The following is a 17,932-nucleotide window of genomic DNA, read 5'->3' on the forward strand; positions in this document are numbered from 1 at the left end:
CATGGCTCCGATACATTAATACCCGTGTCAAATAATTGATTGCCGTGTACAGCTTGTATGCGATGTAACGACATTCCCATTCGCCATTGTTTCAAGTTTATCACATCAAGCAATACTGATTGATGGTTTCCTGAAAATCCGAAAAATTTTAAGCGTTTGTATTGATTTTTCGTTGATTCCCTGTCTCATGTTTAAGGCCCTCGGGTTCGAAATAAAATATTACGAGGTATCATCATCATGAACAGAAGTGTATTTTAAGTCATAATGATATGTTTTCTTTTTCATTTGCTAAGTACTCTCGGGCGCATGTGCGGGCATTCGATTTCTTTTAAATATATTGATTATCGGTCATCATTGAAGTAGTTATATAAATATGTAACTTCTTAAATAATAAATATGTGACGTTTTTAGTGTATATATTTGTTGCTGCCGTGTGTTACGTGTGTTTCCATAGAAAAATAACTTGAACCCATTCTTGACCAATCATAACCGAATTGCCCACAATTTTTATGTTGATTATATTATACTAGAGCCCGGATTCTATGCGTTAAGAAATGACAAAATAATCACAAAAAATTGAAATATGCACTAAAAAAATAAATAAAAATAAATTTGCACTTAGAACATGCCAATATACAATTAAATCAAAAATAAAAACAAATCTAATATTGCCAAAGCATGGCACCAAAAATTAGAAATATACGCTAAAAAACATATAGGCTATACAGTAAAATCCCCCCTCTTAACGGACATGCGGGCACCTCTCTTTTACGGCCAAATAAAAATTTCCCCCTTGTGTAATAAAAGTATACATTTCAAAACTCTCATTACCGATCACCTCTTTTTACGGACGAATTATTTTGTCCCGTGGGTGTCCGTAAAAAAGAGGTTCTTCTGTATATATATATAATATGAATAAGTAAATAAATATATATAATATGAATAAGTAAATAAATATATATAATATGAATAAGTAAATAAATATATATAATATGAATAAGTAAATAAATATATATAATATAAATAAATAAATAAATATAATAAAAAATATATAATAAAAATAACATGAAAATACGCATTCGAAAATGCTGAACTATGTAGAAAAAAAATGTCTTTAAAATTCTACAATACGCCCTAAAGGACTATTTGGGAATATTGCGAAATATACGTAAAATGAAAAAAATACGCATTTAAAAATGTTTCTGTTTCCTTTAAAGAGATAGCATATGTGAAAAAAAAAACAGTGCGAGAATATTACCTAAAAGAGTAAAATATGCACAAAAAAAAAGTTATGCATATTAAAAGAATTGAAGTGTGGCCTAAGAGAAAGTAAAAATTTGCAGTAACACTAGAACAAAACATTCACAAAAAATGAAGTATATTTAAAAAAAAAAAGAATGCAAAAATATCCATTCAGAAATGCCTAAAAAAATATGCACTAAAATGAACAATACTCGAGGTTGAAGTATTTTCTTGAAAAAAATTAAGGAAATTTGATTAAAAAAATTTGAAGAAAAAAGTGACAAAACAAAGCTCGGACACATTAGTAAAATGCGGTTACTAGTTGCGAAAATACTATAAATATGCACTTATTTTAAAATTGCGGTGATTTTATGCATTTATATGCGCTTGTACTTGAAAAAGTGCTAAAATCTGCAATCGCATATACATTTAGGCATTTCCATATAATCCGGGCTCTAATTTCCATATAATCTCTACTCTAAATTAGTAGTAATGTGAATAGTATATTAAATAAGTTTCAAAATATTGAACGCTTATTCAGTATGTTTTCTTTTTTTGTTATTGTAACTTTTATTAGGAAACGTTTAAATTAACATAAATTATTTTACTTTATGCAATAATTAAACTTTTTCAATAAAAAACGACATTTAATTCAATTAGGATAACCATTAGTTACGATTACGTTTAGCCTCCTCTATACCATGTGACAAAAACAAATCAGGAAAAAATATATGCGTCTATTTTTTTAAATATTTCTATTCATGTTCAGAACGAAAAGAAGTTCCTATTGAAAACTTGGATAAAATTCCTGAAAAATTGAAATTAAAATAATTTTTCTTTGGGAACGAATTAGAAAAAAATACTAGGAAATGCATTAGACCTTTTAATTTCCAAAAATGATTGTTACTTACCAAAAATTGTATAAAAATTACTTGAAAAAAACATTTTTGAACAAAGCGTTGCGCAAACGCAACGTCAGTCAAAAACAGGTATAGCAACGTAAAAATAAATTCGAATACACTCAGAACCATTTATAACGAGGAGCTCATGTCCAGCAAAAATGCTCGTTAAATCCGGTCTCTCACTCGCTAAATCCGTAAATCCGCTAAATTTTATAATATCTATTCTATCCTTTATAGTTAAAACTTCCCTTTTGGACATTTTTTACGAAAAAATAAAACAAATAATACAACACACCACAAAGGAAAAATTTCGTTAATTATCCCCACACTCAAACATACGAAATTTGTATTGAAAGTTGAGTAAGGGCTAAATTAGAATTAAAAAAAAAAAAAAATTAGGGCAACATTATAATCGAGACATTTATTCAAAAACTGAAATATTCAATCGAATAAATAATTACAAAAGTTTTTATTATCAATACGTTGATGAATCTAACAACTTATGAACCTTTTAAGCGGCACAGCAGAAATCACTGAGCCTCCCCTTTAAATTGTCATATATATATTTTTTAATTGAATATTTTCAGCAGATGTAAATTAAGAAATATGACGGGATTGTCCTATTGAGAAATCAACTTTATACACTATCTGGGCTTGTCAATGATAAAATAACAGGCTTTCAAGGAGACGAGATATCCAGTCAATGCCGCTTAAAGATGAAAACACAATGGGCTTACAAAATGCATGCCATTAGATTCTTCAGTTCTTCAGTGGAGCTCTCGAAACAATCTACCTATCTCTACTTCAAAGTGTGGATCACTGCATCTGGGTAGACAAGCTGACCGTGGCCACTTTTGGATACGCGCAATGAACCTTTACAGCAATTCAATATCTGCTCAGATTTGGGCATATTAATGAACGGTTCTCTGGATTTTGCCGATCATTATCGGGAAATGGTTTGCAGGGCTAATAGAACTGCATACTTGTTATGTTACGGCCTACCGTAAATGTGATTCGTTCCCCCTGGTATATGATTTCTGTGTGTATGTCCAGCCTATCCTTGAGTTTTGCTCACAGGTCTGGAGCCCATCCAAGATCAAAGGCATAATGCTCTTAGAAAAGCCCCAAAGATATTGTACAAAACGATTGCCAGACCTGTCCTACTCTGAGAGGCTTGGCGTTTTTGGTTTACACTCCCTAGAATGGCGCAGAATTGTTTCCGACTTGAAAATGTGTTACAAAATGGTACATAACATGGTATATTTACCATAGGGTGTCCCATTTTTCGTCATCACTGATCACCAGGCTAATCTGCGGAGACACCCATATCAAATACAGACCCCGATGGCCAGAAAAGTCTGCTTCCTCCACGGCTTCAGATGCAGATCAGCCAGAATATGAAATAGACTACCACCAGACTTTGGGCGCTCATCATACTCAAGATTCGCTTCAACCGTTGCTGACAAAATGCTCCGTTTACAAAATGTGTTTCCCCTTCTAAATTTTATGTCTTGTTTGTATGTTTTTAGCGGTTTATACGTTTTTATCCAGTGCAAGCACTTTATATGACTTCTGTTGCTTTAGTAATTAAATAAAGGATTAAAAGCTTTTCCCACAGTTGCCACTCAGTGAGATAATGCATTCTTAATGGCGGACGAAGGACAAAGCAGGTCAAGTTTGAAGCATTTCCATTTATGAAACGCTCTGTACAGTTCTGACCCGACGTTCCAGTTGCTTAAGGGTGAGTGGAAAAGAAATGAAAGAAAAAAGATGAAAAATAAAAGACCATAATTTCTTCATTTTTTTTTTGTTAACAGGACGGATGAATTAAGTGCGGATGCATCCAGTGCTTTCTTGTTTGTTTGTTTTTCTTATTTGAATTCATTTTTCGAACCACGGAATGAGAAGACAACATTTTTCATTTTCCACGCTTGGAGCGGGCGAGATCGCACGGTGTTGGTAGGCAGCGGTTGACCCGTTCTTATCCTAGACGCTGGATGGAGTCTTGGTGGACAGTCGCATCCATGCCCATGGACGATTCACGAACGATGGACCAACTCACTGCTGCTGCTGCTGTTGTTGTTGCTGCTGTTGTTGGAAAACTGATGCCTCCATTCTATACGGTCGTCTCTCCTCTGGGTTTCTTGAGCTGACTGGCAAAAAGGGGCTACATAAATGATACTATAACACAAATATCATATATTCTTCATATACAAAATAGTTTCTCAACTTCACTGTACCCAAGGACCACGGAAATTTCTGAAATAATTCGATGAACAACTAATCTACAGTACGAGGGGGGGGGGAGCCCAATTTTTTACTCGAACTTACATCTATACTATCTTTACTATAAGTTGAATACAAAAAGCTTTCATTTAGTATAGAATTTTTGAGCCTGCTTGCGGACCACATGTTAACAAACTTTACAGTGATACGAGTACGAAAGAAATTTAGCTTCCCGTGATTGGTCACAATGAGTGAGACGAAGAGAGCGAGAGAAAAAAAAAAGAAAAGCGTTCCGTCACTTCCAGAGGAGTTTTTGGTGAAGTTCGAAACTGAAGTCCGAATGAACTCCCCCCCCCCTCCCCCTCCCTTTGTGCCTCTTTCTATCGTTATTTTTACTTTATTTCATTTTAAATATCACCGTTAAATTTTTTTTCGATTCATCAAATGGTTAATCTCAGGAACAAATCAATTTTTTTAGCGTAGTGTATATCGTTATGCAAAAAGAGGCCGGGGGGGGGGGGCGATATTCTGCTTTTGTCCTAAACGTTGCCAAGAACTCCGTCAATGGTAACGTACTACCTTCGTCACATTGCGACTAAGTGTCAAATTTTCTTCTTTTTCGTTTATGTAGAGAGTGTGAATATGCCTAAGGACCACCTATCTCATCTAGTACTTCACCATTGGTGAAATTTAAGACGAAGTTAGAATGCAAAATTTTCCACATTTTTGCCTATCGTTCTTTTTGCTTCGTCTAGTGGTTCTATCTTTCATTTGAATACGGCATAAGGCAGGTGCCTTCAATCGTTGACACAGTGCTGTCCATTCGTGTGGGCGAATTAGTTACATTACGCACGTTACCAAAGGATTCAACAGCCCATGCGTCAAGTGTTCTGATGTAATTATTTCCTTCGCCACTCATTTTGACCAGACGTGGAAGGCTAAATTTCTTCCGTAGTCATATCAATGTAGGGTTTACGTATATGCCTTTCGGATCCGAATCACTGCACTGTGAGGTCATCAACGAATTGCTCTAAACGTCCGTCTCATTATGGACCGCGATTTGGACTGCAGCATTGAACACGGTTCGGTCGTGCGGCCATGGTGACAGATTTACATCGCGAGAACCTGGGTTCGGATACCACAGGTGGCACAATAGTGATCGGCTGAAATTGGTTTTCTGTGATTTCAAATTCCGAGTTGCGAATACAAGCCGATCTCCTTATTAAAAAGACTCGCCACAGAGAGCAACAGGCCTATAATGGTACAAGTACTCAATCATTACACTCCGCTGATAGTTTGGAAAAATATATGACAGCACTGAAACCCACACGCAACACTACATACGTACTCAGATTATTAGGTGCCGGCAGAAGTGATCAAGCCTGGTTGCTATCACGCTCGAATAACTGAACCACAATTCCTCTAGCATTCACCAGAAACTAACAAAGCAGTGCGTTACAACACACACACTGTTAGATACACATGCACAGTTCTGGCACAATTCATTTGGAAGTAAATTTTTCATAGTGATAAACTGGAGTTGTGCTAGGTATGAAAGAAAGAAAGACTTATAAAATAAACGAATGAGATGCTTTTTTCGCGATGAACAGACAGCATCGTTAATATGAAAAGTTAAGGTTAGACGATACGTCACAGGAGCGTATTTTCTGAATGCGTCAGGTCTCACACTTCAACATCGAATGATACCACATGATAGTATTGCTACATAGTAGGTGTCTCTATGCTATGCATCGACATTTAAAGAGCAGGTGGCATTCGCTTACAGATTGTATCGTTGAGCTCATATGGTGGGGGGGGGGGGGGGGAGAGATACTGAACAACTACACACATCTGGGTTCCCATCTGCATGAGAAATATAGAGCCCTTCCCAATGTATGGATGTAATGTACTGGGGGAAAATTTTTCTACATTTTGAAGAAGCCTAGCTGATGAGCTAGGTCGGGATGTGTAAATTTATGTTATGTGATTTAAGGAATCCAACACTTCTGGAGGACAAACTAGGCGGGATGCCTTCTACGTGGTGCCTCTCAAAAATTCGATATAGAGTCTACTCTGGAGGACTAGAGCACCGCTCTCCACCTGGACTAACTAAATTATATTAAGTATGATGGAATTTACTCGGAACCAATATCTTAGTTATTATTAGTTAATATTAAGTAAAAGACTTGGGGGGGGGGGTGTTCTACTTAATCGATAGAAGTTATCTTCCGAGTTAGATGTCTCGAATTAACCGATCTCTCAAGCTAGGATATGTAATTAAAATCCGAATTATTAGGCTTTTTTATATGTGCGTGTGTGTCACGTACTCACACAGAGATCTCCTGATTGGGCGTTGTCCACATATGGCTCATCATCCGGCCTTCGCCCTGCGCGTTCGGTGGAAGCAGAGGCTGAGCTTCAGGAGTAGCTTGTGGGTCGATCTTGTTCCCGGTGCAGGACGTCGTCATGATGCTACCGACGCCTTTCGGAGGCAGAGAATTCAGGTAGTGGGTGCCCGTCATAGTCGGATACGTAAAGTCTTGAACCTGCAGAAACTGTCCTGCCGGAGATGGAGGAGGGGCTCTCATCGGATGTTTCGTCGTGGCATTCATCTGTACCGCGTTGCCGCCACTGATGATTGTGCCGCTGCCTTCCATCTGGTTATCCATTCTTTGTTGTTGTTGTTGTTGTTGTTGCTGAAAGACGAACAGTGATATCAATTTGATGTACACTGGTGGAAGAAATAATAGGGCCAGTTGCAAAATAACGATAAAAAAACTAACCTTCAGAATTTTTTTCCCAGAGAAGATGACTGCGATGGGAAATAATACCTTGAAAACTTATTCAAAATATTTTCAAAAATATTTTAGTAATTTTTTCCTCATATATCATTACAATTCAACTGGAAAAATATATACATTTTCTATTGTATACATATATACAAGGCATCCCGTTTCTCATCTATCATTCCCCTTTACTCGTGTGTCACTTACTTTATTTATATCCTTATGACTATATAGGTGTAATCTTTGGGAACTTCTCAACTAATTCGAAGTGGTTGTTTCCCACGAAGCTCGATTCGTAAAGATGGGGCGAGGAAAAAAGTTTTCTCCTACGGAAAAAGGGGAGATGTTTGTTTTATAGGAAGTGTAGACTTCTTTTTTAATTTTTCGAGGAACTGTGCTGAATATTGATGCAGTGTCTAAAACACTGCTTATCATTTTTCTGAAGAATAGCGTGTTTTGTTCTGGGTATAGAAGGGCGGTCAGACCTTTCTATTTAATAGATCGGCCGAGGAAAATAATTATAATTCGCGACGTTAACAAAAACATTTATTCAGAGAAAATTGCGAACGTTTTAGCACTCACTTTGACGTGTAGAAATGCCCACAATTGAGGAATAGGATGTCCGTGCACAATATATTAAAAAAAAAGGCTTCCCTGACAACCCTACACGAACACACACAGTGATGCCATTAGGATTCACTTATTAAGGAGATAAACGTTTGGAATTTTATATAGTCTTTATGTTAGTTATCTGAAAAGACAACATTTTTCTGCGTTTATTCCCCTAAAATTAAATACTTTTTAGTGAATTCCAATCTGATTACAGTGTGAGCTCGTAAAGGGTAGTCGGGTAAGACTTTTATCGAACACACGCTATGCGGACATCCTAGTCTTCCATTGTGGATTCCATTCAACTACAGGGTGATTCAAAACTAAACGTACGAACTTTTAAGACAGGTAGAAAACGCAAAAAGCACAAAACAGAATCACATAGGAATGTATGATCTTAAACCGCAACCTGATCAGCTGGAGGGAAAACGAAGATGCAGAAATTACAAGCCAATAATGGATGGAAAAAGTCTTTATTTAGCAATACTTTACACGAGGACAGTATGTGTACACGTTAAGTTTCACAAAAAGTGCTCAAAGTTCTTACCATCCACAGTTATGCGCAATAATTTTTTGTGTGTCCGTTCTGTTTTTGTGTTTTCCACCTTCCCTATAAGTTTGAACGTTGAGTTTTGAATCACCCTGTGTAGGCCAAAGACAGCTCTAAAACATTCCCAGTTTTCTATGAAAAATTTTTTTGTTCACGCCTTGAATTATTATTATTCTCCTCTGCCAATCTGTTAAAGAATACGTCTAAACATACGGATTAAAATACGCTATTCATCAGAAAATTATTAAGCAGTGACTCGGAATATAATTAAGAAAATTAGTATTCTATACAATTCCTCGAAATAATCTACACTTTTTTAAAATGAAGATCTCGTTTTGACGAGAGAAAGTGATAGCCTTTTGTCTCATTCCATCTTCACGAATCAAGCTTCACGGAAAACAACCACGTAATTTATTCAAGAAGTTTCTAGAAATTATGTCTAACCATAATGATATGCAAATAAGGTAAATGACACGAGTAAAGGGGTGAATGATAGGGAGTGCCCTTATAATTTTTCTTCTATTTGCATTGCAATAATATAATAGACAAAAAATTCACTGAAAAGTATCGCGAATTTTTTGAATGAGTTTCAAAGTATAATTTTCCATTTTAGTCATAATCTCTGAAAGAAAACTGTAAAAAGTCCGACGGTTACTTTATTTTAATCGCCATTTTTTACGTGACCCTTAGATTTTTTTTCACTTTTGCATGACGTATTGTGTGATCAAAATTATTGTATCAGAATAAAAGAAATTAAAATTCCTATTCGTTGACTGTATGTATACAATTATGGTAAATGAAAAGCATTCCTATTCGCTGCTATATACACGAAATGCACGTCCGACTTAACATTCCTTCTGCAATCCACGATAGAAATGACAGGTAACAAAACGAGCGCTTTATGCGCCCGATGACAGCGCCGTTAACCGCTTGCGTTTAAACTGTGTGCCGTACGACGGTTTTTCAAGTGCGTTTTATCACTCTGAATCATCAATATGAGTTCTGAATCATCCTGTATTACAGCAGTTAATTAAAAAATCCATTTATTCATGCAAGTACTGGATAAATTTCACTTAAAAAAAAAAGTTTTTGTAGATCGCGAGTGGATACCGTATGGAACAGACAGTTTCTCAAATTTTCTGAACCCAAGGACCGCGAACTTTTCTGAAATAATTCGATGTACCACCACTAATTAATGCATTAAACAGAAGGAGAGGTAGTTTCTTACCTGTAGAGCAGCCTTGTGCATAGCCATTTCCATCCTGTTTCTGTCTCGCTGATAGTAAACACCGGCGAATATAAGCATATTGAGGATCAGTAAAGAACATCCAACAGCAATTGTTACGCTCAGAGCGGTCGAATAAATGCCCATGTCAAAGAGGGAGCTTAAGGAACTCGACGCCGTTGTCGGAACGGATGCGGTCTCTAGCAGATTAGGTTCGTCGGCCGAAGTCGAGTTTCCCTCGCGGCCGGTCATCCCAGGTTTGGAATCGGATGGACCACCGCCGGATGATTCGAAAGATGTCGTGAGAACGGGTGAGGAAGTGGTGGGCGGAGGCGAAGTTGTGCTTTGGGGGACGGTCGGCAGTGGAAGAGGAGGGGGATGGTAATAGTAAGCGTCATCTGGCGATACGTGACTGTGGTCCGACGGCATGCGGCGTACCATGCCATCGTATGTCCTCATGTTGTCGTGGTCGTCGAGCTTATGGTGATCGTAGGTGAGGTTCCCTTCTCCGGGCCTGTTCAGCGATGGTATCAGGTGGAGCCAAAACGACAGACGGTGGGAGTGATAGTGGTCCCGAACTTTTGATTTTATTCCTGTAAAGAACAATGATAGCTATTCAACATATATCTAAAGGAAATGTCTTGTTTCAGAATTCATTTGACAAGGAAAAGGTCCCAAGACGTTGTCCTAAAAAAATTACGAAATAATTCAAGTATATTCATCTCACTCAGAAACGTATTAAAGAAAGAAAAAAAAATTCAGCTGAATGCAATTATTAAAGCGGCAAAAACGAATAATAGCAGTACGAAACTCATCGCCTCTCGCGGTTCTTGGCGATATTTATAAAAACACTTTCTTTTTCACTTAATCTCCTTATTCTTAGTTTCTATTGGCATTAAAGACGTTTATTTTTACTTTTTTTTAATAATTTCGTCGGATTTTTTATTTTATTTCTATGAATATTTAAATGAGTACAATCATATTGGGTAATTTTTTCAAAACTTTTTGAAGAGACGTCACCTTGGATTCCTTACCTTGTATGTTGAATCTATCACTTGGCGATAATCTCAAACCACAAAATTCATTTTTTTTAAAAACGAGAAAAAGATCTTCCCTTCTAAAAACTTGTTGGTATTACGTAGATCCCAAAAATGGGGACTTATGTAGAATTCGTTGAATTAGAACAGAAAATACAGATGAACAATCATTATAAGTCAGGTTGCACACTGGTGCGATACTGCAGGCGATGCAGTATCCTCTATCACGCCACCGCGCATCCTTCATAAGAGATAAACCTCTTGGGCGACAATGTAAATTTGCTAGCACTTGTAAAGCTTGTAAAATTCTTTCTTCGATGCTGCTTCTGCTCTGATATGATAGATTTTTTTAATTAGTAGAAACTGCCGCTGTGGTGGTCGAGTGGTCTTAGTGACGGACTCGCATCGCGGGGACCCGGGTTCGAGCCCCACCGTCGCCACAGTGGTGGTCGGCTGAAGTTGGTTTTCTGTGGTTCCCAACTTCGAGGCGCAAATGCGAGCCCATCTCCCCGTTAAAAAGTCTCGCCACAGAGAGCAACAGGCCTACAATACTAACTCTACATAACTAATTCATTTCATCACTTACAAAAAAATGATGATGAGAAAAAAAAAATCAGCCAAGGGATCAAGCGACTCATATATTGGTTGACACATTGCAAATTTATAATGAATAATAACGAACACAAAAATATGAAATTATTATATCTTGAGAATAGTAAACTTTGAAACACTTGAAATAGTTTTCGAAAAGAGACGTCATCTGGTCTTCCAGTCGGAGACAAGATGACGTTACTTTTCTGAGTTCACCTCGACATATCTGTTTCCTTGACCTATTGGACTGAGGAAAAGGAGTCTCTCTCACTCACTCTTTTTCCAGGTATTTTGTCTTGCCTTTGTAATTTTACCCTGTTTCAAGGTACAAGACCCAATGTTGTTGCTTAGAACATTTTAGTCTGTCCTCATATCCATATCGCATGGTCATGGTAGAATAGAAAGGTAATTGAAATACCACAATATGTCTCACACAGTATACAAAGATACTACTAATGAATTTAGTGAAATTTTACGGAAAAAACTGACTAAAAAAGTTTGAAAAGTAATATTAAAAGGTATAACAATCTCCATTGCACATAAGTGAACAAAATAACATGAAAAAGCGAAAACAATAAAACGGATGCTGCATTCTCAAACCCTGTATGAGTGCTTTCAAAAGTATATTGTGGTTTAAGATAATCATTTTGTAAATCAATGCGATTTGCTATTTTCAAAATGTTTAAAGTAACGCGGATCTATGACAAGCCTACATAAGTTTTTTCATCATATAACATACGCCAGCACAGATTAACCTCACTTACCAAAGGATAAATATCTTTGATGCACCCTGTCGTAAAATGGCCAAGATATTGTGCTGTAATGAGCGGTTTCTTCCAATTCTTCTTCTTCGTCTTCGTCAAGGAATATAACGTTAGGATCTCTATCAAATTAGAAGAAGGAAAATCAGATCATTTATCGCATGCTTATAAATTACCCCATTTCAATCACCGATAAATAAGTACTTAAAGGTCTCTTATCTGCAGATTCTCAAGACATGAAATCAGAGAGGAATTTAAAACTTCAAAGTAAATTATCATTTAGATTTGAAGAAAACCATACACTCATTTCGATTGGTATTATTAGTATATATTGCACGCATGTAGATAAGTCTATTAAAACCTCGAGGAATTCCATTCAAGGAAGCAGCGAAAAATATCATTTTTATTTTTTGCTTTTCTTTCATGGCATCGACTTTCCAATGCCTTCAGGAATACAGTTTCATGAAAGAGAAGATAAATTAGATTATTATATTCTCCGTTCTCTCACCTTTCAAAATTTTTTTCACTCAACTCTCGATGAGAAAATTGGAACTCGATGAAATTATAGAATTTTTCTATACACGGAGATCTTTTCTTCGTAAGATAAACAAGTTGTTAAACTTCGAGACGATAGAAATCGTATCTAAAATAAAATGTACTCCTACCCACATGGATTATATTATGATACAAACAAAAAAAAAGAAAAGATTAATAATAATAAATAGAAATTGTAAAAAATCATCTGAAAAATGTTCCGTTGATTTTCAACACTTTTATGATACGATGCTCTTCATGATCGCAGCTCAAGAAAAATAAAACGTACCAGAAATAGAGGAATTGGAAAGAAAGAAAAAAAGAACTAATAATATTTACGCTATTTTTCTTGTTTCACGAGTAACAACTAAAATGAGATTTTAGAGAGTTTCACTGGTTTGTTTCTTTTTGTGTTCTATTTGTTTCATGATAGTATCTTGTTGCAGATTTGCTTGTTTTTTTTTTCCACTTGATGGGAGTGAAATATATAGGATTACTCCTCTTTCCTCGTGTTTTATTTTTCTATGTCCGCTGTTTTATAGAGAAATACAGTAACAAACATAGAATTTCAATACTATAAGAATCTCTAAGCTTTTTCTTTCCGCTTACTGTATTGCAGTTATCCGTGAAGTATATATTCGTGCTATAGTATTGGTTTACTTACATTTTTTTTTCAGGATAGGAATTGAGTGTGGGAAAATAAGAGAATTGTGTTTGTTCTCTCTGTGTATCTGTATGATGTAATGCTCTGCAAAGATTTTGATTCTAACCAGTGGTGGAATGAGATTTTCAATCTATTATTTTGTCCGGTTGATCTGTTTGGCGGTATTTTGAGGGAAGATCTTTTATGCTAATATTTGATGTCATGGAAGTTCAGCTCGATATGAGTGTGTATGCATATATTTTATCAATACTGAGCTCTGTGGAGAAGCGTTAAGGATATAAGACTCGGAGGTTCTTCGAATTCTAAGAAATTGAACATTTTTGAATTTCTATATTCGAGTCGCCTACGGAAGCTTCAGTTTCCGACTGAATACGAAACGTGACTTTGATGGATATATATTCCACTGCACGTCTTAAGTGTATTGAAAGTTTCTCCAACATGAGCTGTTTTAGAAAAGGTTTTCTCACACAGTACTAGTACAAGTTAACAAAAGTATACAAACTGGATGCAAAGGAAGTAGACACTCAATATTTTTATAAGTAAATTGAGTAAAAATTAAAAACGAATAATGAGAAATTTGTTTCACATTGTAGATGTATCAATGAGAAAATCACTTCAATGAACTCTCACGATACACCGTGATTTTCAAACAATTTTCAATATTTATATCACGTGATTGTTTCCATCAATGCCAATTTCATCGAAATTTTTATAAATACGATGAGCTAGTGTTTGCGTGAACTAGTATTGATCTAGAATTTCCGTTCTCTTATAGAGAAATACAGTAAGAAATATAGAATTTCAATACCAAGAACCCCTCTAAGCTTTTTCTATCCGCTTACTGTATTGCATTTATCCGTGAAGTATATATTCGTGTTATGCCATTGGTTCACCTACATTTTTTTTAGGATACAAATTGAGTCTGGAAGAAAAAAGAATTGTATTTGTTCTCTGTATGTATCTATATGATGCAATGCTCTGCAAAGATTTTGATTCTAACTTAGCGCTGGAATAAGTTTTTCAATTTATTTTTCCTGGATGTTCTGTTGGCAGTATTTTGAGGGAAGATCTTTTATGCTAATATTTGTTGTCATTCAAGTTCAGCTCGATATGCGTATGTATGCATATATTTTATCAATGTTGTCGAGCCCTATTGAGAAGCGTTAAGGATACAAGACCCAAGGTTTCTTCGAATTCTAAAAAATTGAAAAAAAAATTGAATTTTTTTTTCGAGTCACTTGTGGAAGCTTCAGTTTCCGACTAGATATCAAACGTAACTTTGATGGATATGTATTTTTTTGGTAGGTCTAAGGTCTATTGAAAATTTCTTCTACATGAGCTACGTTAGAAAATGTTTTACACACAGTACTAGTACACGTTAACAAAAGTGTTTATTCTCTACACAATATTTCAGAAGTTTCTTCTCTATAGAATGCGATTTTCAAATTTATTTTCAAAATTTCATTTTCAAATTACTTTTTTTTTCTTCAACGTCAATTTCATCGCAATTTTTATAAATACAATGAACTAGTGTTTGTCAAATACTCTGGAGCGTATTCCCATCAACGTCCATCACATATGACCACAAATTTGATAAATACTTGAAATTTATCGGCTTTATCGGTGATTAATTACCCAGTGCGTAATTGGTAAATGCGATAAATATGAAAAAAATCCAAGTAAATGTAGTATGTGTGAGAAATATAGTCGCACCCCCGATATAATGATAACAAATTTTACGATCATATCCGGATATCACGATATAATACATTACATGCATGTATTACCATTTATATCATAAATGCGACTATCCTGTTTACCAACGATGTCACGCTTGGTACATGTATTATACATAATCACCGGCAAAAGTGTTTAATTGAGGGAAATTTATCAAATTTACCAACGACGACTGGGTGTAATGCATAATCGATGGTGAAAGTGATTAATTTAGGGAAATTTATCAATTTTACCAAAATGCTTATGAATAAAAACCGGATTTGTCACATTAACATTAACACATATATATAGATGATAGTGAAAATATCATTGACCGCGTTAATTTTGGCGAATGTTACGTTATCCGGTGTTCGTACACCGATTTTACAAACTTCGGCTGTTTTTCTATTTAATATTTCAGAAAACGCGTTATTCTTCTTGGGCTGAATTTCTGCCCACCATTTGAAAATGTATATTAGCATAATATTTCAGCTTTAATACATATATGAGAGTCTTTTAATAGCTACTAGAGAGAAAGAGAGAGATTGAGATACACACAGAATTCGCATGCTCAACCCGAAATGAAAAGATTATCTTAATTCGTGTTCCCTCAGTGTTACATAAACATTTTGAATATATTCCGCTCGGAACTCAGCGAGTAAAACATACACGGAAATTAAAAGTTCCACAACAACCCGAAAAAATTTATAGCCGTAAAATCATGAGAGGGTTTCGTGAGAGAAGAGATCACCTAAGGTTGCAAATTATATTCCGGCTTGAATAATTCGAAGCTCGTGCCACGCATTATATTCGCCACGATCTCATTATATCCGCGCGTGCATCCTCTTTTTACTCAGCCGTTTGTTCCGCAGGCAGGGGGATATGTATAGTTTTAATTTACCTCGCGTTAATTAAGTGTAGCTAAAGGGTTGCTGGAAGTCATCTTAATTATGGGTCATTTTGCCTTTCCCGTGAGTTGTTACGCTTCTCTTTCAACTCTGATAGCTCTAAAATTACTCTTTTGTGTTAAATCTTATCGCTCGGAGTTGGTGCGAGCGGGCGAAAAATCGCTCCGTACAGCAAAATACGCGGTCGGCTTTTCTGTTTGCTGTAATGCGCTGAGCTAGCGAGATACGCAACTATTAACGTCGTATCAAATGCACGGGATGCGAGACTTTCCCGCGGAGGTTTTAATTGAGAGAATATAAGGTAGCGTTGTTTCCTCTCATAGAGGGGATCACGCGTGATCCGAATAAAATTACGACGCCATATAAGGAGTCTATATAAGGATTACCCCTTGGATCACAAGCACTGAAGACTATATATATTATAAAGAAAAATTAAATGATACCCGAGAGATGTGTATTCTGTATCCAATATTACACTATTAATCTAAATTTCAATTTCAGCATTATAACGAGTTCATCCGAATTGCATAATTATAGTAGTTTATCATAAACAATTTATGTTACAATGTGAGTTTTCAATTACATTTATGGAAATATATGGAATGGACAGTCAGTCGATTATCGAGCAAACAATGAGCGTTACATATTATTTAGAATAGGAATTCAAACAATAAGAATTACATACTATTCAATCTTATAAAGATTGCGCGATTGATGGTGACATATTTTTTGACATTCTTCAGCAGATAAAGTATGTTTAACGTTTTTCAGTGTTTTCTTTCTATTTAGCTTTGTAATTATCCGGAGTGGTACAAAAGCACATGATCAAATTTTTAAGGGTTGGCGAAACATTTCGACGAATTCAATTTACCCACTTCGACTACTTCTCCTACAGGGTGGTAATAAATTATATATCGCCATACGGCAATTTCCAATCAGAGGAATTGGGCGAGAAATGAATTTTCCATAAATCGGTGGTCGCCCCGGGATCGGTAGGTACAGGACTTGCTTCTAACGTTCTATGCCCGGATCGAACGCATTGGACCTTGATGGCAACCTTCACACTGGAAGACCAGCATCTTATCACGGCGCCACTCGGGCGCATTGTGAATTAATTGACACTACTCAGACATACGTATCGTCCATTCCGACGGAGTTATTTTGATGAAACTTGATATACAGGGTGTTCTGTTAATAGAACGACAAACTCAGAGGGTTGTTAGTAGGCATCAAGAGGAACAAAAATTGCAATGGAACATGGTGTCGCAAACCCCGTTGATAGCGTGAAAATCGCGAAAAACGCATGCAGGCTCTGAGTTTAGATGAGACGAAAGGTGGATGTCAGATGATCGCTGAATGCGTTCTGGGGTTCAATAAACATATCTGACGCAAGCAGCTTCGCGAAACTCTGCCTGTGGACACACCAGAGGATCGCATAGCGCTGGTTGTCGTCGCTGCGGCAGACATAAAAAGCATACCTGGTATCTTCGAGCACGTCCGGTAATCGTTGTTACGTCGTTGTAGACTGTGAAATGACGTCAGCGGCCGCCACTTCCAACAACTCTGGTGATAATTAATAAAATAAATCTTTTTGTAGTTATTATTGTACTTTTTCGTTCCAGCGTGACGTCTAAACCTGCATGCGTTTTTAGCGATTTTGACCCTCTCAACGTGGTTTGCGACACCATGTTCCATTGCAATTTTTTTCCTATTTTTGTCTACTAACAACCCTCTGAGTTTGTCGGCCCATTAACAGAACACCCTGTATTGGACATATGGACCATGATTGATGATGAAAGATCCAATAAAAAATATAGTTCAAATTTTGTCCACCAGGGAAAAAAAGTGACGCTTTTACGGCAGTTATGTTTTTTCCATGATCAATACAACGTATACATCAAGTTTCAATGAAATAGTTCCTATTTACGTCCGCTACGCTACATAGGTCAGAGTAGTGTCAATTTAATTGTATACTGACACTACTCCGACGTATGTAGCGCCCGTTATGATTAACCTTTATTCTATCGGCACTTGGTATATACGCTGTTTAGACCATGAGAAAAATATAACTGTGGTAAAAACGCCACTTTTCATCTGGTGGCCAAAAACTGAACTATTTTTTATTGAATCTTTCTTTTCCTATGGTCCATATATCCTATATACCAAGTTTCATCAAAATAC

At 36.2% G+C, this 17,932-nt stretch overlaps 1 protein-coding gene across 1 annotated transcript in view; it reads right to left on the reverse strand.

Moving 5' to 3' along the window:
* Positions 1-1,079: 1,079 nt before the first annotated feature.
* The window catches only part of LOC149067453 (neuroligin-4, X-linked-like), a 165,973-nt gene continuing 149,120 nt past the window's right edge, over positions 1,080-17,932 (reverse strand). The window contains exons 5-8 of the mRNA XM_089252658.1: positions 11,933-12,051; positions 9,544-10,133; positions 6,702-7,066; positions 1,080-4,293 (exon numbers count right to left, since the gene is read on the reverse strand). Coding sequence (XP_089108784.1) covers positions 4,203-4,293; positions 6,702-7,066; positions 9,544-10,133; positions 11,933-12,051 — 1,165 coding nt within the window. The 3' untranslated portion in view covers positions 1,080-4,202. The remainder of the gene's footprint in view (positions 4,294-6,701; positions 7,067-9,543; positions 10,134-11,932; positions 12,052-17,932) is intronic.

The sequence above is a fragment of the Pholcus phalangioides genome, unplaced genomic scaffold (assembly GCF_987345545.1).
Source record: "Pholcus phalangioides strain wild (caught in Gottingen) unplaced genomic scaffold, Ppha-v1.0 ptg000030l_1, whole genome shotgun sequence".
Taxonomy (NCBI): domain Eukaryota; kingdom Metazoa; phylum Arthropoda; class Arachnida; order Araneae; family Pholcidae; genus Pholcus; species Pholcus phalangioides.